Genomic DNA, 22,878 nt, shown 5'->3' with positions numbered 1-22,878 from the left:
ATGTGTGAGCCTCAGGCACACTGAGGGGACGTGACTGAACCACGAGAACATGGAGGGGGACATGTGTGAGCTGTAGGGACATTGAGGGGGCATGTGTGAGCTATGGGGACACTGCAGGGGTGTGTTGGAACCATGATGATACTGAGGGGGGACAGTGAGGGGACATGTGTGAGCCCTGGGACACTGAGGGGACGCGATGGAGGGGACATGTGTGAATTATGGGGACACTACGGCGGTGTGTACGAACAATAGGGATACGGAGGGGGGACAATGGAGGGACACGTGTGACCCACAGGGACACGAAAGCGGACGGGAAGGTGATGGGGATATGTGTAAACCGTGGGTAGACACGCGTGATCTCTGGGACACCGCGGGGAACCGGAGGGTCCTTCAGGCCCCGGAGGGGCCCCACGCCGGGCGGGCGCGGGGAGACGGCGCGGGCCCTGAGCCGGCGATGGCGCGGAGCCAGCCCGGGCTGGGCAGGCACGGGGCGGGCCGGGGGCTGCACCTCCCTCCCCCGGCCGGGGCGGTGCCGTTCCCGGGCCTGGGCGGGGCGGACCCGCCGTTCAGTCAGTGCCGGGAGCGCCGCACGCTAGCGGCACACGCGGAGCCGCTCTTCGGCGCAGTATGGAGGAGGCGGCGGCGGCGGCGGCGGGTGAGGGCAAGGCGGGCCACGGCCGGAACGGCCATGCCGAGGGCCCGGCGGCCGAGGAGCGGCGGGGCGGCGGGGCCCGGCTGCGGGGCTGCCGCGGGTTCCTGCGGCGCAACGCGCTGGTGCTGCTGACGGTGTCGGGGGTGGTGGCCGGCGTGGCGCTGGGGGCCGCCGTGCGCAGCGCGGCGCTCAGCCCGGCACAGGTCTCCTACCTGGCCTTCCCCGGGGAGCTGCTGCTGCGGATGCTGCGCATGGTGATCCTGCCGCTCGTGATCTGCAGCCTGGTATCGGGCGCCGCCAGCCTGGACACCCGCTCGCTCGGCCGCCTGGGTGGCATCGCGGTCGCTTATTTCCTGGGCACCACGCTGCTCGCCTCAGGCCTCGCTGTCGCCCTCGGCTTCATCATTCGCCCCGGCGCCGGTGCCTCCGCGCTCAACACCCAGCTGGGGCTGCCGGGCGCGCTGCCCAAGAGCAAGGAGACGGTGGACTCCTTCCTCGACCTCATCAGGTGAGGCCGCCCCGCTCCCCTCCTTCCCCCGCCCTCCCGCCGCCGGAGGATGATGACAGACCCGGCAGCGTTGCACGCTGCAGCCGGGGAGCCCTCCACCCCCTTCTCAACCTCTTTCATCATCTTGTCCTCCTGCACCTTCTCATCTTTCTGCACCTTCCCCATATTTTTCTCCTTCTCCTTAACCTCCTTCTTTATCTCCTTCATTTTACCATCCTTCTCATCCTAATCCAGGTTTCTCCAGAAACACGGCTCTCTGCCCAAGTACCCGCAGCCCGGTCCGGTGTAGGGCTTGGTGCTCTGCTTCTCCCCGCTTTGTTTTTAATTTTGCCTGGGTGGCTGCAAGGATGAGTCGAGGCTTGCTCAGAGTTCTGGGTGCCTAGGCCCGTTTTTGGTTCTGCCTGGAGGGAGAGCGGCTCCTGGGTGCCGGCTGCAGGGCAGGCTTTCCCTGGCGCCTTCCCCTGCCCTGCTGCCTGTTGTTGCCTGTCTCCTGCAGGCAGGGCAGGGCTGGGCAGCTCCTCTCATCCCTCACACACACTTTTTTCTTTAATTCTCCAACACTTTACCCAGTTTCCTCACCCAAATGCCTGCCTGCCTCTTAGAATGCCCTCCCATAGATGTGCACGTGGAAACGCAGCCCTGTCATTCCATGGAGGACATAGCCTAAACATAGTCCAGTGTAAGGATGCTCTGTAGGTTTGTGACCTTCCCTTCTTACCTCTGCATCTTTCAAAGACAAGACTTGCATTCCCCAAATCTATCTGGAAACAAGGCTTCCACTTCTAATCAGATGATAGTGTTTTGGTGTATTTGTACTCCTCCTTGCAAAGTTGCAAACTTCACCTTTTTTGTTTTTCTCAAAGCCCATGTCTTGTTGAGATCTGTCTGGCTTTTTAAATAAGATAGCACACAGACGAGTTAGGCATCCAGATGGTGCTTTGAGTATTGGGCTTCCAACTCCACTTCCTTGTGCTTTGCGCGCAGGTACAAACACAAGAATAAGGGAGGTGACCTGTGTGGGTCACAGTGAAGTGGCTGGAAAGTTGAGCTTAGTGGATATCCCAATAATTACAAAGCTGAGTGGGTTTTTTTAAATTATTTTGATTGTTTGCTTTGCTTTTATGAGTCCAGTTTTTCAGCTGAGGTATGTTTTTGCTGTCTGGACAAGCGGATGTCTCAATAAAGATAAAAAGATTTTCTAAAACAAAACAAACCCGACCCCAAACCCAGAACTGTATTTACAAATTCAGGTTAATGTTCTTTTCTCCCCCTGAGACAAGTATGTTCCCTTTGGATAGAAAGTAAGTCTGGTTTGTTCCTTTGGCAGCCATGTACTCTGTCCTCAGCTCACCTCTCCCTCTCTTAAGAACCAACAATTAAGGACCTTTCTTAAGGACCAGCAGTTCCTGACAGCAAAAGAAGGAATAGCAAGACAATGGGAGTAGGTAGTCTGGCTGTGGTGGTGACTTGTTGTTGAATGGAGGGGAGGGAGGTGAAGGAAAATTGCCAAAAAAATAAAAGGAGTAGGCACACCTGGGAGAGTTGGGAAGATGCCTGTAGTGGTGGCTGCCCCAGTGCATCCTGGTGTTACATCCCTGTGTCACCTGGCAGCATGGAGTAGGATGGAGTTGAGGAACAGGCCAGGGATGTTCCAGTGAGCTTCAGGCTGTGGGTAATATATCTAAAGTTCAGAGGAGACAGCTGTTTCTTGGTCTGGTCTGTAAATACAGGTATAGAGTTCATCTTCAAAGGGGTTATGATGGTGCTGGGATTGAGTCCCTAATTCCAAAGTAGAGCTCATAATGATGAGGCTTGGGTAAAGCATGGTGGGTTGCAGAGGAGTTTCCTTCTTGGACATGAGGGGACAGTAACTTCCCCCAGTGCATGTATGGGGGGCTGTGAATACAGCTTTTTCTTGGAACCCCAAGGAAGGGCTGTTGCAGCCACGCTGTTGGGCTGTCAGGTTGTTACAGCAGTGATAGTGAAATCCAGTCCAGAAAAGTTGTGTTTGGACACAGCCATCACTAAAGCTTTCAGTCTTAGCACAAATCCCTGACAGACCGAGGGATGGAGAGAGTATGTGATTTTCAGGAAATAAGATCTCTCTGCTGTGTAATGTTATTCTTTTAACTGTTCTTGAAAACCTGGGTGTTCTGGTTTGAGCACTGAACTTGGTCCCTGCTGTGATGAAACTTATTGAACTCATTTTGAGGTAACAAAGCCTTGATTCTATAGGGCGTGGAGGGTCGAAATGATTGCTTTTTGTGTGGGTGGGTCTTACAGCATCCTCCTCTTTGCTTCTCATTTTATCTCATTTAACCATGAAACTTCCTCTTTCATGCAAGAGAACTCTGTTTTCAGTGTAGCACAAGACTGTGTCCTTCAAGGCTTTGCTGCTGCTTGGTTTCAGAGGAGAGGTAAAAATGAGTTGCAAGTGGGTAAACTGAGTCCCCTGTCAGCACTGAAAACCAATGTCAAACATGACCCAAGGAAGAAACAGCAAAGAGGAAATCACAGCTGTGTGTCACTATTTGGTTCTGCAAATGACTTCTGCCTTTGGGAAGTCTTTTAGGTATGATTCAAGGTGTTGCTTTTCGTTGTTGCAGTGATGTCTGGAAGCCAGCTTAGTTCTTGGTTTTCCTTTTCAAAGTCTAAAGCTTCCCCACAAACATGCATCTAGGCATGGACAAATGACCTCTGGAAAAAAGATTCATCTCGGGCATTGGTATCAAATGAAAGATGACTCACTGGTGAACCCAAAGGCTGTCTCTGTTTGGTTTTGTCCATTGGCCATAACCTCCAGGTCTGGTTTGTCTGGCTGGAGGTGCTGGAGCACCCTCCTGGTTTCCCTTCTGGCAAGTGTAGAGGCAAGGAGCCTTGAGCATGTCCAGTCAGGGCTTAGGCACACTGTCCTCTGCCCCAGGACATGGGTGGGGACAGCAGAGCTGCCATAAGGTGCTTTTGTGCCCCGAAGCAGGAATGCTGATGGCTCATCTCATCTCAGGTCTGTCATGTGGACAGCTCCTCGGAGATTCCTAAAGACAAGCATGGCCAAGGGCAGTGATCATGGGAGGAGATCCAGCAAGAGTTCACAGCTACCTCCACAAGGCTGATGGCTTTAAAAAAGGCACCCAGAAAGTGAGGTGTTCCCTGAACTCAAGGCAGGATCTTAGAATTCCTTCAGTCTGTCAGCAGAAGATGAGGGGAGTGAAGGGAAATTTTGGAATTTCTGGGATTTTCCCTTACTAATGTATTTGGTGGAAAAGATAAAGCAATAGAGAATAAAGAGAGCTTGTGAGCTTGATTTTGAAGTGGTTGGCAGCTGGAGGAAGGGCCTGGCTGGGACGTGGTGGGCTCTGGGGCTCAGCCCCCACCTGAGAAGGTGACACTGGGAGGAGCCAGCTTGGCTGTGCTTGTGCTCGGCATGTAACCAGGGAGAGGGAGTCCCAAGGATGGGACTCCAACCACCTGCTCACACAGCCCAGCTGCAGCTTGCTGGAAAGCTGTTGGAACAGCAGGATCAAGTGTTTTGCAAGAATCTATTGATCTGTTAACACTTTTGATTGGCAGTTGTCACGACTGAATGTTTCAGTAAGGTCAGAGTTTTGTTCTAGCTCTGATTTGTATTTGCTGATTCAACAAAATTGAACAGATTCACAGGAACCTTTTGATCCTGTCAAAATTTCCATAGTGGGTGATTGTGGCATTTCATTTCGGTGAGGTCAATGTTTTGCTGTCATTTTATACAAAGGACTTAAGTAGAGAATCTCACTGATCAAAAAAGGAACATTTCAACAGAGTATTTTACAAATTTTTTTTAGTGGAAAAAAGGATCTGAAACAGGCTTTCTTTGCCCAATTTTGAGATGAAAACATGTTTTGCAACTGTGAAATTGGCTTTGGAGAAGGAAATTCTGTTTTTAATCCAACCCTAGCTGTAAGAATCTGGGAAGGGAAGGAGGTAATCCCTGTTTTTTAATAGGAAGAGTGCACAGAGGTCCACACGTCTGCTCCAAGCAGTAAGGTCAGGGTTTCCCAGTTTGCCAGGCAAGTCTGCAAAAGCTATTTAAATTTTATTGCTTCTCAATGCCCTTTCTGTCTGTCTGCCAGATGTTACCAGCCGAGCTGCCAAAGGGAGCACCCACAGCAAGCTCTTCCTTTGCTCCAAGTGTCTTCAGAGCCGTAGGGAAGGCAGACATGAGCACAGGGAGAAGCATCAGTTGTGTTTTGCTGGCTGGGCTGCAGAGCAGGTGGCCAGAGTGGCAGTGACCCCCTCCTGGGCACCAGCTGCTCCAGTAGCACTTGTTCCTTATAGCCTTGGTCTTCCCAGTGAGTCGCCCAAAACTAGCAGCCATGAAGGCCATCTCTGAAATCCCAGTGTGGAAAGACAGTAAAATGTGACTGTTAGAGAAGAAGGGGGAGATGCCACCTTTGAATTCATAAACAGAATAAAAAGTGTCCCGGCAGTGGCTGCAGTTACACCTGGAGACAGGCTGACCTCTGGGTTTGAAGCTGATGGCTGGTTCTTAAAGTGAGGACAACTGTCCCAGTTTGCTTGTGTCACTTTCTGGGTCTGGAATGAGTTCTGTAGGAAGAACTCTGTTTTCATTCATGTGCCTGCACTCTCTGGCAGGACTTTTTTAGTAAGCCTCTGAACATTTCTGCTCCTTTCATTTGTTGCCTTTTACAACTGACTCCCCTCAGTTATGTTTGATTTTGCAAGCATCAAAAATACAGACTAGACCATTAAGACAAAAAGAGTGTCAAGTATCTGCTATAAGTAAACACATTTTCAAGTTTCTCTGTGTTAAAACAAATGCACACACACACAAATATGAGTATGTACAGGGCATGTGTTGTGCATCCGCATATCAAAAAGCAGATGAAGAAAATTGTTGTGTGATATTGAAGGAAAATCTTTGTACAGAAAAAAAACAGAGGTACTGGAGGATTTCAAACTGGGCTCTGGCATTTTGCCACAGATGGCAATAAAGTTGCTGCAATTGGACTTGTACCATTGAAAAAAACCCTGAAAACTGGAGGTAACCAACACAGAATATTTTTTGTAGACTTCCTCAAAAAAGTATGTTTTTCAACACCAAGGTTTTTGGCCTCAGAAGTGGAACCTTTTTGTAAGAAGCAATGTGAGAGGAATGCATAGTATTTTAGGGTTTCATTCCATTTGCCTGGATTTCCCTTCATGCTTTTGCTGCCAGAGCAAAGTTGTTTGCAGAGCTCTAGCAAACGATCATTTAGAAACAGTTGTTAATAACAATCCCTTACACATACAATGGAGGAGTTCGTGTGTAATCCTCATCCCGCTGGTGGAAAGATACAGCCTGTAAGGAAGAGAGCAATTTGGCCATAATATCAAAATGGAGAAGGAGGAGCATTATAGCCCCCCTCTTCTCCATTTGCCAGCTCCAGGTTCCCTTAGTTGTCTGGAATTCCCAAGAGTGGATGTTGCAGCTAAACTAAAGATTTCTATTACAGCAGAAATACAGTGGGATCTTCTTGGGGAGTAATGGTCCATTCCTGACTGGTAGGAGCAGCTTTTCATGGGAAGAAAGGTGCATTTATCCAGCTGTGCACAGGGAGATGGTGTGATGAGCATAGTATTCAAGCAGGAAATACACACTGAACACCTGCCCTTGGTGCTGCTACATTCTCGTTCCTGTTTTAAGAGGATCTGAGAAGAGTGCTTTCTCACCCTGTGTGTTGTGCAGTTACATGGAGGTTTCTTGGCTCAGCCCAGCTGTTGCTTCAGCCCCAGGACACAGCTGTCCCTCTTGGCAGCTGTCAGATGGATTTCTGATAGGGCTTTTTTTGGGGCTGTCTGCAGCTTGCAGCAGGCAGAGAGAGGCTTTCCTGCCTGGTGCTTGGTGAGGGGAGTAAAGCCTCTCTGTGCCACCTACTTCACTTTTATGGCACAAAGGATTTGGGGTCTGTGTGTGCGTGGAGCGAGGTGCTGGCAGCAGGGGAGCACATGGGATAGAGGCAGCACATCTATCCCCCTGCCATGGTGGTGTGTTATTGGCCTGTCTGGTTTGTGCCACGTGCAGCAAGTTTTGTCTGTCTGCATTTGGGGCCAAGGCTGTCTGATCCCACACTGCTGTACTGGGCTCCTTATCACCCAGACCCAGGGTCTGGCCGGCACCCTGTTCTTGTGATAATCCACATCTGCTTCAGAAAGACGACCGTGTTCTCTGGCACAGGGCATGGGGATGGGGCCATCAAAACCAGTCAACAATCCAGCCCTACAGCCAGGGTGATTTCCCTAAACTCCATGTTCACATTTGCTACAGGCTTTCAAAGCACAAAAACCTTCTAAACCTTTGGTCCTCACAGAAAAAACAACTGGCAGACACCCAAATTTCATTTGCATGCCCAATTACCCAGTTCATCAGCTTTCCTGTTTGTTGGTTCACCCTCACAGGAGGGATGTCCCCACTTCCCCATGCAGCTCCTCTGCTCACAGGGACAGAGCTGTGTCTGAGTTTCTGTGATGGGTGAGCTTCACCTTACCAGGCGTGAGGAGCAAACCCTGCAGGCACAAGTCCATGATGGGCCCAGGCAGGTCACCAGCCAGCTTTTATCTCTCCCCAAAGCAGGCAGCATCTTGCCCCGTTTTTCAGGCACTTCAGTGGTGTTCTTCCACAAATCCATCCAAAGGTAAGAACTTGTGATCTGACCCACCTGTAATTAAAGTTTAATTTAGTTCACATGCTGGCTGATCTTAGGTGAGCAATAAGTATAGTCTGTGCAGACCTCGTGCCTCCAAGATAAGCCATTTATTTGTAGATTGCTTTTTATGACCTGACACATTTTGTTCTTAAGCTTTGGGATTTGAAGCAGAGGAGCTGTTTTTATTTTATGTGGTTTTGGTATTTTGGCAGTCAGGTGTACTTAGAAGTTGGATTGAACAGAGCATAAAACTCCTTATGAGCTGCTTGAGATCAAAATTTTTTACTTGGCGAATTGTCAAGTCCTGCAACTGGTGCTGGAGGAATAAAGCAAAGTGTCTACTTTAGGTTATTTTTTGGCACTATTCACACTTGAAGTAAGAACCTGCCCCTTGCCTTGCTGTAACAGGGTTGCTGGCATCACTTAACTGTGTGCTTTAAGTATACGCTTGGAGATAAGTTAATGTTTAGTTTCTGAGGCCCATGCCTGACATACTGTGCAAATTACAGAGGGTTTGGTTTCCTGGCCGCATTTAAACATTGCAGAACCATGTTGTTTAGGCTTTAGTATTGCTTCCTTTGGTTTTGTTTTCATCAGGATGGAAAAGCTGATTTAAAGAAAAAAAAAAAGATTTCTGGTTGGTTTTCAGTTTTTTTTCATCTCTTTGCTTCTTCAAAGTCCAGTCAGTTCTTTTTTGAAGAAAAATAATCATCCTGCTATGAAAAGCTGAAAAGAAATATCTTTTCCCAACAGCATGAGCCCATTTGTATATGTGATATTTTACTCCTGATAAAAGCAAGTTTGCTTTTACTTTACTCAAGGTTTTTATCCACCAGAGAGTTCCAGCTGTGCAAGAACTGATGCATGTTAGCTGTTCCATTGATCTTATTTGGCCAATTCTTGAGTGTCTTTGCTGAGTGAGAGCTCGCTCTCCTGCTTTCAGACAGCTGTATGGTCAACTTATGAGGAGAAAAAGTTGCTGTTTCCTTCATGCTTGGTGGAATGTAGACTCCAGAAAACAAATTATTCTTGCAGCAGTCCTCCTAATACACTTGTGGTGCATCAGAGAGAGAGAGGCTGAGGTATTTCACAGCAGACAGGTGTTTGACAAAGTTCCATATACTTTACAGTTGCTGTCAAGGCTGTGGGAAAACTCCCTGTGTGGCAAGAGAACAGAGCCATGTAACCAGAAAGGCCAAAGTCCTTATCTGGGCCACATTTTAATCTCCCTCTTGCTTTCAGAGATTTGACTCTGCTGCTCCTTTTCTTGCTTTGGTTTGGATTTGCACGTTCCATGCCATTCGTGAAATGACCACAGCCTGGTTTAATGTTTGCCTGGGTACCTGTGGCAAAAATGGGGGGAAGTTAGCAGGGCACAGCCTGGAGGAAGCTGCAGCTTCCTCAGAGCGGCACAAAGAGCAAAGGATGGGGAGCAGCTATCCAAATGTTTTTTACCACAATTAACTGGCTCTGGGTAAGGTCTTCTGTTTCCTTACCATAAGAGTTCTTGTGCCTCTGTGATGCCTTCTGCTGGCAGTAGTTTCAGCTGATACCCATCACGTTCCTGCTTTTGCCAGCTGTGGTCCTGCCATGACCCCAGAGATCAGCTTTTATTCCTGTTTTCCTTTCTGACACAGAAAACCAAGAGGTGTAATTAGGCTAGGGGAACACATGCTCTTTGCCCATAAGGTGAGAAAGGAATTAGAGCATTAAAACCAACTATAAGATACCACAAGAAGCTTGGAAGAATGCCCTGCTCGGTCCAGTTCATTATTTTAATTTCCTGTATGCAGATACATACTGGATGGTCAGAAAGTGTGTACATCACTTTGCATGCTGTCCTCTCTGCACTAACCTGATGCTAGATTGGCATTTCTGTGTGAAGGCCCTACTGGATTAAGATGTTCCATAGGAGTTGCCTGTACTTTCCACCTGTGTTGTCCAAGTCCTTGCACAGAAGTCTGGCCTGTGGTGTTGTTGTGCTCTGCCTTGGTGATCAGGGAAGCAGGCTGTGCTGTGTTGAGGGGTTAAGCCATTCTCGTAAGTGGATTTTGCTGATTGGATTGTCCTTCATGTTGATGCTGTGAGTGAAGAGTAATCACATGAGCAATGTTAGAAACCTGCCTGATGCTGGAGGCCACAAGCTGGTGCTGCAGGTGGTGTGGCTGAACCAGTTTCCGTAGCCCTGGGCAACAGGTGTGTAAAGCCAGCATTGTGTGTGATTGCCTCTGGTGGCCCTGCCCAGAAGGTGAGGTGTGGCAGCAAGCATCTGTCATCTCTTTCATGTGAGCCAAGGAAGATGTCATCCACACCTCTGGACACATAGCAAGCTCCATGCTGCTGGGGAATCTTCTGTGCTACATACTTCTCCAGTGCCAATGTGCTTGCCTTTGAAAAAGGCATTCTGTGTGAGAGTAATACACATTGGTGCATTAATTTAGAAGTTCTCCATGACATATTTCATTTTCTTGTTTGTCTTTTACAGAAACCTGTTCCCTGCAAATCTTGTTGCTGCAGCTTTTGAAACGGTAAGATCTGTGAGGACTTTGGACATGAGCTACAGTGCATAGGCTCTTTTATTGGAAGAGAACTAGAAAGATGGTGTAGACAATACCAGAAGTTAGTTTACTTACAGAAGGTAGGGTTTTTAAAAGCACATGATATAGTCAGACAAACTTCCATGGTAAATTATTTGAAAAATATTCCTCAAACAAAAGCATATTCAAAGCCCATCTTTCCTACCTTCACCAAAAATATTCTTTAAACTTTAGGTGCCATGCTAGGCAGCACTGGCAATCCTGTGCCAGGCTGCTGACCATGTTGCAAGAGCTAGCTGGGAATCCTTTGGCTATGTAGTTTAGAGCTGGGCTTAGAACAGACAAGGCTGAAGACCTTTAGGCTCCCATGTGTGTAAGCATTACATGTTGCCTGATGGTTTTATTCAGTAGTTTCCATTGTATCCCTTGCTGGATTAATTACTCAGCCTAGTTTCCCTTCCAGCAGAGACAGTGTGATGGGATGGTAACTGGCACCAGAACATAGTGTGGTTTAAACTGATGGATGGGAGCTGTAGGGCTCCAAAAAGATTTTGATTTAGTTGTCAATGCTAATTTTATATGTCAGGATAGAGAGTGTTGAGAATATTGTCGTACGGCAGAATGGTTCTTGATGATACAGGAGCAAAATAATGGCTTTTGCTTTCATGGTGGGTTTGCTTTTGTATCAAAACCAGGGGCAAATTCTTAAAATCAAGTTCCATATTACATGAATATATAATACAGTACAAGTCAATATTCCATGAGTAAAACCAGAAGCAGTACAAAAATAACACCATGAAAAGGATATTTTGTGATGCCTCTAGTGTCAGGGTTGTGTGTGTTCAGGGATGAAATAAAGCAGTCCTCTTTTCCTCTGCTGCTGTTGTCACAGGGAATTGACAAGGACAGAGGCTTTTCCTTCCCTCCTTTCATATTGAAAGAAAACAAGCCCAAAGAAGTGCCCTGCTTTTGTGAGGTGTCTAGTTTGTTTATCAAAGTAAATTGTTGCCCTAGTTTTTAGATATTTTGCTGACAGTTGTAATGCCTGCCTCACCATTTTTGTTTGGTTGTGTTTTATTTCTTACCTGCAGTATGCAACAGACTATCAGCTGCTGCTCAGGAACACAACCTCTGGAAATATCACATGGGAAAAGGTAAGGTCATTTCTTAGGTTTTTAAACAAATTGTTGTCAGTAATATTTGACTACTTCACAGCCTTTAATCCTTTTCAGCAGTCTTGAGAAAGAAACAAGTGCTTTTATTTTCCTGGAACTGAGACACACACAAGCTGAATGAGTAACCCACAGCCACAACAGGAAGCTGTGGTTAAGAGGAGAGTTGAGCTCAACTGATGTGACCATTGACACTTTATTTTTCTAGGCCATGCTTTCTTAGACCTGGTCTCACTTGATCTAAGTTTTAGTCAGTCTACCTAATGTTTCCAAATAACTTTCTGTAGACTTGGAGCTAAATAGCAATCAGGCTGGCTGAGTATGTCCCTTAAACCTTACTCTTCATTAAGAGTTTGGAGAGAATGAGGTTTTATCCCTCTACCCTAGTCTCTTTAAAAAAAAGAGGTTTGTTGGGTTGAAAATTTTTTCTTGTTGCTGAAATTTGTTTGAAGCAGTAACAAGTGGTCTGAAGAAGTAAAAATTACAGACAGAACATTACCAATAGGCTACTGTTGCAATGGTGTCAAAAAGGGTTCCCTGGTGTGTAGGTGTAGACAAAGTAGAGAGTGGCACCTTCCATATGTAGATGGTAGGACTTCTAGAGATGCTCTGTATCCCGCTATGTGTCATTTCTCCTGCAGACAGGGCTATCAAACATGTTTATTATTGGCCAGAGCCAACATGTTGCAGGCCCAGCAATAATTACTGTTGTCTTACAAGCAGCATGCTGTGAAACAGACCCAGGGTCCCAGCCTGCAAGGTGTCACCTTGCTCCAAATAAAATGTCTCATGTGCTGCCATGGGGTTTTTGGGACACTGGTCTGAGAAATTACTTTCAAGGTGATTTTCTCTTCCTCAGGCTCATTCTGGCTGTCTGAGCTCAGTATCAGATGTTGGGTAAATACGTTTTTAATATGATTTGAATTCCCCTAGGGCAAGAGACTTGTAATGTTTGCATTTGTCATGGAGGGGCTCAACTGGGGTTTGTCCACCAGTTTGTAAAACCATCAAGGAAAGAGCAGTTTATGCTCACCCAGAGGGACTCACGAGCCTATCCCTGAGCACAAGAAGCATTGGTTTCATTGCTTTCTCCTCCCCATGTGTGGTGTGTGAGCAGGTGATGCAGAGCAGCGTTTGTGAACTCTGCTTCCAGCCCTGACCTGAACTTTCACCAGCCCTGGAGACAGGGTGACAGGTGACTGGGATGACGCAGGAACCGAGCAGGGACAAAGCTGTGCCTTGCCTGAGAGCCTGGCATCCCAGGGTGGGCAGCTCCACTGGGGAGGAGGCAGCTCCCCCTGCATGCCTGCTGGATGGCATTAGCCCGGCTCTGCGGTCACCCCGTGTGACACGGATGCGTGACACGGATGCAGCGGTCACCGGGAATCCCAAAGGAGCACTTTCTGTCTGTGTGCCCTTGGGCAGGGCACACCCCTGCAGCTTTGTGCTGCTGTAACACGCTCGGTATGAGAGGCTGTAGCAACGTGCACTTAGATTTGTGTTTTTGTTGCAGAGTGCTGACTTATTTGACATTTAAGCAAGGGTAAGTGAAATGGGAGTAAGTCTTTTATTTATCTTCACTGTCAGGTTTGATATGGGCTCTGTAGCAACCAAGCATGGATTAAGGCTAACCATATCCATTGAAAATGGTGCTGCTGTCAAGTACTTTTTTAATGCTTGTTCAACACCATCACTTTTCCTTAAGAGATAAGAATGCATCTTTTGGCCCTTTAAAATGCAACATTATTTTTTTCATTTTCCTCTCCATTTTCCTGCTTATCGGTCTCCTGTTTGATGTAACATTAGAAAAAATATTCTGAATATGCCACTGGTGTCTGTTTTTGCCAACAGTAGTGATGATGTAAAGGTTATTTCTGCTATTATTTTTCCAAAACCTTTTTTAAGTTGTTGGAGCAATACTAGACTGAGCTCCTTTAATTCCAGAAGACTCCCTACTGTCTCTAGGGAAGAACAGACCAAATAAAAAGAGAGCATCATCTCAGTTTTGTTAGCTCAGTTTTAGTACTGGTCTGGCCATAGTATTTATGGATAGATGAGGATTAAGTTTGGAAAGAAGAGTATGATTTTTGGATATCATAGTGACAGAAGTTTGGTTCCAGAGGAATAAGATCATATTCCTATCTACTTTTTTCTTTCATCAGCAGAATATTTGAGTGAAGAGGAGAAATATTTTCCTTCAACTTTCCATATGAGTAGCGTAAAGCAAAAATTTCCATTGATTATATTCCCTGCCCCCTCCCCCCCGGTTACTAGGCTCTGTCTTCTCTCACTGATGAAGTGAATAGTGGGACATGCACTTGTTTGCTCAGCCATGTCCTTTTTTGTTGTTTCACATGCTCACCTCATGTTTACCCGGCTTTTATGGCTACATCCTCTCTGTCTCATTGGCAGCAAGATTTCCTGGGGCACAGACTATCTCACTTTACCATCTGCAGCACAGGGAGCCTGGGGGGACTCAGTTCCTCTTTGGACAGGAGTAAAAATACACAAACCAGTGGTTGCTCTTCTTCCTCACATCACATGGCTGCATTTTCTTTTCAGCCACCTACTACTGGGACTGTTCAATGTCAGCAGTTGTTTCCTTGATAAGCATTTTGTTTCAAGAGCTAAAAAACAATGGGATCTTCAGAGAGATTCAAGGACCAGAAGAGCTCCATGAATCTTCCTAAGAGAATGCATAATTTCAGGCAAACAATAACGTGTCCCGTAGTTTGTCCAGGAACAAAGTTCTCATTAAAGCCTGTTTTGTTTGGTGTCCACAATGCTGCTTGGTTTGGCTGCCCCTTTGGGGTGATGCACTCTTGTGTGAGAGTACAAAAAGGCTGTTCAGCATCTGCCAGTTTTAGAGGCTGGGATTGTGAGGATCTTCCGCTGAAGATTTTCTGCTGGACTCGTTCCATGTGGTGTCGCAACGAGGTAGAATTCCCTCAATGCTGAGGATCGTGCCCTGGCTTTGCAGGGAGAAAGTTCTTGCAATAAGTTACTACTCTAGGCAAGTGGTGCATCTTCTGCTTATATCTGCAGTGTTGGGAAGTGATGATGAGTGCTGTGTATTGTAAAGAAATCAGTGAGAGACAAGGGGAGAGCAAGGCCTGAAAGTGGGGACAGGATGGCAGCAAATAGAGGGAGACAGCCCACAAGCAGTGGCACACACAGTCATCTTCTGGTCAGCAAGAGGTCAGGGGGTCCCCAGATCACAAAATCTAGGCTTGCAGTGCTGGTGAGTGTGAGCACTTGGAGAACAGCAGCAGCAGTTACCACAGTGCTGGGAGCAAGGTGGACAGAGACCTCTCCAAGGGTGAAAGAAGACCGTGTACTGTCATTCTAGAGAGTACAGAGTTTCTCTCCCAGCAACATCCAGGTCAGAATGCTGGGCTCTTAAAGCATTGAAACACTGAATTTCTGTTTTATGGTAAAATTTTATACAATATTTTTTTCAGAATGGGAACCAAAACAAGAGAGTATTCACTGTTTTTAGGACTTTTTTTGAGGAATGGTTTGGGCCCATTATGGTAAAATTCTGTTCCAGCTGAACTTTTCATATTACCCCTGTATCAAACAAACCCAGTATAAAATGATATATATTATAAAATAACATCCCATGTACACAGATGGTTTGTTTAATTAATAGGAGAGGGTAATTTGTTTTGTCTTTACTTTTCTAGCCACAGAAGAGTTTAGAGCTTTCAGTCAGAAAAAACAGAATATAGCCAAAACTATCCAGACAGAAAAGTGTTTGTGTGTGTGACAGCATGTTTCCTCAGACATCTCTGGAGATACACTGTGCCTCATGCTTAATATCTGTCTATGTTCTCAGTTCTCTCAATCAGGAATCAAATAAATAGTGGCAGCTTAACCCTGAACAAGCAAATACCATAAAAATTGCAGTTTGTATATCTATTTTTTTAACCTAGTGAATAAAAAAAACCAGCACCTTCACTGTTTGTAAACACTTCCCTTAACAGCAGTTTAATCTTCCTGCTTTTGTGTATAATTTACATTTTATCCCTTTCCCTGCAGGACTTTGTTTCCACCTGCCATTGAGAGACAGTCCAGTTCAGCAGTGTACTTCCAGAAAAAACATTAATCTTAAGCAGGCTGGTTTTGTCAGATTTAGGAGATCAGTATCCTGAGTTCTTCAGTCGATACTAATTTCAAACTTTTAGCTCAGAATGTATTTTTCTTTCCTAATGTTGAGCTAGTGTCCACTTAAACTAGCCAAAAGGCCAAAACTTGTACACAAACTTCATCTGTTATAGAAATTCTTCCAAATAAAACAACGATTTGACATGTTTGTACTGCCAAGTTGGAGAGAAAAAAACCCAGTTTGTCAAAACAATTATATTTTTATGTAGCCACAAGAGTACTCATTCAGTTCATATGATACTACATTGCCAAAGAGAGCTCTGGCTCTCTTTGAGAAGCAAACCGTGAAGGACTAACCACAGAGCAGACCTGTGGGTAGACTAGTTTTTGTCAATAGGTGGATCCTGTTTTTATTCTCTTTTCCAGGCAGTGACGGATTTCTGAGAAGGGCAACAGGTATCTTTGTTCTGTTCTCTGTCTCCCACAGCTGACATGGACAAATGAATGAGTAGGTTGCCACAGTTTGCTGCTTTTCTCTGCCTTTCTCCCCTCCTTCTTCATAACATTGGTTGTTTTCTCATGCTTTTCACCTTGGTATCATCATTGCACTAAAGTCCTGAGTAAACTGGGGAGTTTTCTTGTTCAGGTCACTGAGAAGACAACTATTATATTGAAGGGCACATGGGCAGGCCCTTTCCTTCTCAGTGAATCCATGCCAGCTCATAACGAGGGAGGTTTGAACCTGAGCTGCATCCAGATCTCCTTGATTCCCTTTGACAGAGTAGGCTCTGCCTTTCCAAAATAGGTTCTGCTTGTTGATTTCAGATCGATCAGACAGCAACAAAACGACCCTTTTGTTTGGTTTTGTCCTATTCTCACATGTAACAAGCCTTCTTTTTTTGTCTCTGCAGGTCCCTGTAGGTACTGATATCAGAGGGATGAACATCCTGGGACTGGTGCTGTTTGCTCTGGTTTTAGGAGTGGCACTGAAAAAGCTTGGCCCCGAGGGGGAGGATCTGATTCGCTTCTTTAACTCATTCAATGAGGCAACAATGGTCTTGGTTACCTGGATCATGTGGTAAGTGTGTGACATCTGCACTGCAGTGTTATGCTCAGATCAGCAAACTCACATTTCATCTCTGTCCAGCTCTTTCCTGTGAGATCCCTCATCCCAGCAAAAATGAATGCTGTGATGTCGCACCATGGGGTCTCTTCTCCTTGCTTATGCCCTCTAATGAAACAGTCACTCATAGCTTAAGGTATCAGGCTGGAGAACTTCAAAGGGTTGCCTATAAATCCTCTCCAGGACTCCATTTTGATTATTTAGTGGAAAGAAAACTCAGTATTCCCTAATGCTGATTTTTTTCTCTTGCCTATTAATAAGCAAATACATTATTTCACTTAATTCCTTGGAGTCTGGAAAAGTTTATGGGCTGACTAGTGCTCTGATCAATCCCACAAAGCTTTTGATGCAAAAAAAATCTCTTAGTTGGGAGCTGGAACACACTAAACTTTCTCATTAGGCAAGAAACCAGCTTTGGAGGAGGCAGGCACCTCTAGAGAGTGGTTCAGGCTATCTAAGCTGGGGTAGGAGCAGCCTCCTGGCTGGGTTTTCCATCAGGTGGGATGAACCTGGGCCTCAGAGCAGTATCCTGGCTGTCCTTGGTAGCTGTATGGAGTTAAGACTGCTCCTCTGAAACCAACAGTACTCATACCTCACAAACAAACCTTAAAATATTCATATTCATAAAGATAGCTAGCAAACAAATTAACAGTGGGACATTTCTCACTCCCTTTCCAAAGATGGTGAGAAAGCTGTAAATGTACCTAATGTATTGAATGTATATTTAAGTGTATATGTTAAATGTATATTTAAACATGTTTCTTTCTTCCTTCATTCTGCATTTTTCATTCCTACTGTTGTCCTCTCTCTAAGAAGTAGAAGGGTTATAACAAAATACCTGATTTTACACAGGCAGATCTCTGTGTTAGTTGCTATCATAAGGGATTGAAAAATTCAGTCTCCAAGCAGCTTAAGCTTTTTGCTCTTGAGTGTAATTCCTTGGACACTGAATACTGATAAGAGGCAGCTCATGCATTCAGCTTATTACAGTGCTAGCACTTCAAGCCAATCAGTTGGTATGTAATCCTTTATTGTGTGGATTATAGGGGCCACTGCTGACCCTAACAGTGAAACCCTTACTTGTTCTCTTTCCTTCTTTAAGGCTCTTGTGTAGTCTTGGTATTTGTTCAAAATCTGTAAAGCTGCATGTGCTTCCCAAGGGATACCTTGGAATGGTGACACAATACTACCAGGAGCAAAGGCAGCTTGAGCTCATATCTGGTCCCATTCAACAGCCACTCTTATGTTTTAGCAGCACTTGGGTCTCAACTTTCAGTTCTTTCCTCTCCAGCCTCCCTCTTCAAGGGGACAAATTCAGTGTTCCGAGCTTGTGCAGGACCAGGCTCAGCTGGATCTGGCTAATCAGGCTCCTCAGAAACACAGTTCAAAGGCAGAATTGCAGAGGCCCAGTGGGGGATGTTCCACAGGCCCCCCCCCCAGAGATTTGGTCAAGGGAGGATAGGGAGATGCTCTCTGCATGGAGCAGAGGAGCTGCAGAACCATTGAGAGAGAGGCAGGCCAGGAAAAACTGAGTGATCTGAGCAGCCTTAAGGCTTGCCCACCTTTCCAGACCTTTGCATGCTTAACCAAACCTTCTGAAGTTGGTCCTGACTCCACAAATCAGCTTCTCTGAACATGGGCATTGCATTCTTTATTCCTGAGATGTACAGGCAAATCTTTTTTAGTCAAACATTTTCCTGGGGCAGGATTTTAGGGAGCTGGATGGTCTTTTAGTATTTCTTAGTCTTAGAAGAAAGGGATGAAGAGTGGACAGCATCAGCAGGGGTACTCAGACACAAACATCCCAGTAGAGTTAGGAAGGAGCCGGCCCTGGGCCTGCAGTGATTCACACAGTGTGTTTAGAGCTGCTGTGCTGTTGGTGCCAGGGCAGTTCAGTCTTTTCAGGGCTACTGGGACCAGAGGTGTGGCTGTAGCCTGCAGGTGGCCCTTCCCCTGGAGCAGCTCCACGTGTTCTTTACAAAGGAAACTTCAAACAAATGCTGACGTGGCATGTTTCTAGATAGGAGGCATGGATGTGTGTGTGCCTGGCTGTTGGCTTGGGGGAAGCTCTGGAAGCCTGATCATTTGATTTAGTCCTTTTTAGGCAAATAGCAGAGTTAATTGCTGTCTTTGGCACATGCATCAGCAGCCTTTAGCTGAGCTCTCTGGTATGTGCACAGCTTTTTCTTAACCTCCACGGAGCTGGCACCGACTGTGTCTGTGATTTTAGTGACCTGACTCTGTACTCATGCTGGGAGTTTCTGTGCATCTAAGACCCAACTCTTTGACCTCTCTCTGTACTCCAGTGATGTGATGCTGCTCCCTTCCCTTCCCCTCCCTTTCCTCTTCTCCTCACTGGTGTCTTGTCCTGGTAGCTCCTGGCAGCATTTCTGCTTCGCACTCACCTTCCCTTTGGCATTCTTCTTGACCTGTCTCTGAGGGCATAAGCGAACAGACCTTTTAAAATTTGAGTGCTTACCATCCACCAAACAAGAGTCTTAAAAAAGCCTTCCAAATTTGCCTAACCTGAGTGTGTGGTGAATAAAGAACTACTCTTCAGTAGGAGCAGCAGATTGTTTAGGGGAATATTATCTCCAGGACAGAAAATGTCATGTTTTCCAAGGCTTGTTGTTTTTACTTAATGACAGCCAATATTTCATTTACACAGGTATGTACCTATTGGCATTATGTTCCTTGTTGGGAGCAAGATTGTGGAAATGGAAGATATTGTGCTTCTGGTGACCAGTCTGGGAAAATACATCTTTGCCTCTATCCTGGGCCACGTCATCCACGGAGGAATCATTCTGCCGCTTATTTATTTTGCAGCCACACGGCAAAATCCATATCGTTTTCTCTTAGGACTTATCACACCATTTGCCACTGCCTTTGCCACTTGCTCCAGGTGGGTTTCTGTGCCACTTCTGAGACTATAGCCTGGGTATGTTTTTTGCCCTAAACTGGCTGTATCCAGTTTTAGTTTAAGGTGTGACTATTGTTCCTGAGATTGAAGAAAGGAGAGAGTTCTGAGTCTTCTGAGCACAGAGATTCTCACTGCTGTTGTCAGCCTGCCACGCAGCATGTGCTGATTATCAGCTGTTGAAAATAATTCCTCAAATATTGGGGCCATAGCATGATGCTTAAGTGGAAATATCTTAGGGGGGGAAAAAAATTCTTTAAATGATCCTGCCAGCTGTCCTTTCAATTTTCAATTTTAGTGAAGTAGTGAGTGACTTTGTCCTCAGAAGTTTACTTTTTAAGTTCAGAAGGACCTGGAACAAGTTTAGACTAATTTTGTAGGAGCAAAGCAGACTTGCTTGTTAGTGTAAAGGCATTTAACATTATTTATTTCAAACATCTGGCCTGATCAGCTTTTATTTGTCATAACCAAATGATTGAGCATGCCACTTACACTTTTCTCAAGTACAAACACCTGATCAAATGACATATTATATAAAATCATTTCCAGTCATTCCCAAAAGCAGTCGCTGATGGAGCTGAAGTACTATTTATAAACTCTTTCCTTCTGCATAGTAGGAGAGGGTTTATGAATAAAACCATCTAATTTATAATGCAAGAAATAAATCCAAGAGTGATGTTTTATTTTTAGTCATTTTTCTGTTCATTTGAGAAGGTACTAAGACAGCATTAACAGAGATTGCTGTTGCATCTGTTGTGTTTATATTATCATAGAATCATACAGTGGTTTGGGTTGGAAGGAACTTCAAAGATCATCTAGTTCCAACCTCCCCTGCTATATTTGCATCTGTTACTGCATGTTTGTAGTTTGAGACTTATTCATTCTACAGCCATGTAAGGCTCCATACTATGTTAAGTCATGAGTTCTTGCTTCTGGGAGATTAAAGTCCTTATCAGCTATTTCTGGATGAAAGCAGATAATTAAATACCTCTGCTCAAAACTCAACCAGGAGGGTCCCTCATTTCCATCATGCAAGAGAGGGACTATAAAATGGCATTGGTGCCTTGACAGTCCTGTCTGCAGCATGCCAGCAACATGGAGGCCATGGGACGGTGATGGGGCATTCAGAACACCCTGGTGCTCTGTTTCATTTCTCCCTGTTCTGTTTCCAGCTCAGCCACGCTCCCGTCCATGATCAAGTGTATCGAGGAGAACAATGGAGTTGACAAGAGGATCAGCAGGTTTATCCTTCCCATTGGGGCCACTGTAAACATGGATGGAGCTGCTATTTTCCAGTGCATGGCAGCTGTGTTCATTGCTCAGCTGAATAATGTCGACCTCAACCCTGGGCAGATCTTCACAATTCTGTAAGTTGCTTGCAACCACATTCTTCTGGCCCCCAGACACATTCAAACTGTGGTCTCTCTGTTAATAGCTAACAGTTAGCATTCCACATCTCTGACCTAAAGCTTACAAACTGCTATGTAACATAATTATAGGGTGATTAAAGGATGGAGTCTTTAAACCTTTACAAGATTTGCCAGAGTCTCGATTTAATGAAAGGTGGAACCTGGGAGGGATAATTGAATTCTGAAACAGTCTTTGAGCTGTTTAAAGCTCTTTCTCACATGAAATTCTTCTCCTTCCTTAAGCATCTCACTCCTCCATCCTTCAGTCACCATTAGGCTGGGTAATTGAGGCATTCTGCATTGCCCAGAAAGCAGCCCCTGATTCCCCCTCTGGATGTCTTAGAAAATTCTGCTGCCAGCTCCTTGGTTCCTTATGCATGAATTTTGTACAAAAGACTCTGTTCCTGCTTTTCTCTGTCCTTCCTACCATCACGTTGCTGGCTTTCCTGATCAGGTCTCCTGTTCCCCTCCTAACTACTTTGCTCCATTATCCCCTCCACCTCCCCAGTACTACCTCCTTCTCTAAGACTCTCTCCCCTCTATGCCTGGAATATCCTCCAATGCCCCATATCCCATGAAGTGTCATTATCTTCATTTCTTTTATCAAAACCCCTTAAATGAGGATGCTACAAGCAGTTCTGTAGACTCCTCACTGTGCCCAGCAGCCACCACATGCCTCCTAGGGCTGGTTCCTGGCATTTTTTACCCTTCCTGGCTAGGTTTTATTTTCTTCTTGATTGTGTTTCCCAGTATGTTGTTTGTCTATGTAGGGCAGGGCTGCAGCACTGGGTTTTTTTGGGTGGATAGCCAAATTAGCTTTTCAGGTACTCTTAAGTGAATCAGGTGTGAAGACAGGTCTGAGGATGATGCAGTGATAGTCCAAGGAGAGCTCAGTTGAAGACATTGCACACAAAAAGGTGTGTTGAGCACAGGCACTGCAGGTTTCAAGCTCCTGGTTTAGGGTCTGTGTTGGGATGCAAACGAGACACAGAGAAGGTGCTGTGCCCTGCATGGCAGAGTTTGCCTTATACACATGGGGTCAGGAGCTGTAAGTCCCTCAGCATACTGGAGCTGGGAGTGTTAGTAAGGCAGCAGGATACAGTTGTGTTGGTTGTTTCTTATCCTGAAAGGCAGTCCTGGTGTTGACCCCAGAGCCATCGCCACGGTAACTGCTGCGGATCCCTGCTGAGCCTGTCCTCTGTACCCATTCCTTTGCATCAGCAGGCAGGAAGGGGTTTGCCTGGGAAGCGAATGCTCCTCGTGTCCCATGCTGGAGCGTTTGTTTACAGTTCCCATGGCGGGGAAGCAGGTGGCAGAGTGCAGCAGAGGAGAGCTGGGAGTCCTCTAACCAGGCATGGACATTACTTTGCAGTGTGACGGCCACGGCGTCCAGCGTGGGAGCAGCCGGGGTCCCTGCCGGAGGCGTCCTCACCATCGCCATCATCCTGGAGGCCATCGGGCTGCCCACCAACGACCTGTCCCTCATACTGGCCGTGGACTGGATCGTGTGAGTACTGCAGGCCCCACCTACCTGCTCTTGGGAGGCATGGAAACATGCAATTACACAATGGCTAAGGCTGGAAAAAAACGTTCAGATTTTGTCAGTGTAGCACCACACACCATGCTCACCATTAAGCTGTGTCATAGGGACTCCGCCACTTCCATAGGCGGTCTGTTCAAATCATTTACAATTCTTCCCATGAAAAGATTTTCATAATATCGAATCTAAATCTCCTCTGGTGTGATTTGAGGCCATTTCCTCTCATCCTT

General features: G+C 46.0%; 1 protein-coding gene across 1 annotated transcript in view; it reads left to right on the top strand.

Annotated features, from left to right (window-relative positions):
- Positions 1-596: 596 nt before the first annotated feature.
- The window catches only part of SLC1A4 (solute carrier family 1 member 4), a 33,915-nt gene continuing 11,633 nt past the window's right edge, over positions 597-22,878 (top strand). The window contains exons 1-7 of the mRNA XM_030945024.1: positions 597-1,160; positions 10,329-10,371; positions 11,472-11,534; positions 16,571-16,737; positions 19,451-19,684; positions 20,872-21,066; positions 22,481-22,615. Coding sequence (XP_030800884.1) covers positions 628-1,160; positions 10,329-10,371; positions 11,472-11,534; positions 16,571-16,737; positions 19,451-19,684; positions 20,872-21,066; positions 22,481-22,615 — 1,370 coding nt within the window. The 5' untranslated portion in view covers positions 597-627. The remainder of the gene's footprint in view (positions 1,161-10,328; positions 10,372-11,471; positions 11,535-16,570; positions 16,738-19,450; positions 19,685-20,871; positions 21,067-22,480; positions 22,616-22,878) is intronic.

The sequence above is a fragment of the Camarhynchus parvulus genome, chromosome 3 (assembly GCF_901933205.1).
Source record: "Camarhynchus parvulus chromosome 3, STF_HiC, whole genome shotgun sequence".
NCBI lineage: Eukaryota > Metazoa > Chordata > Aves > Passeriformes > Thraupidae > Camarhynchus > Camarhynchus parvulus.
Note: the sequence above shows the minus strand (reverse complement) of the source record. Positions and strands in the feature narration are given on the sequence as shown.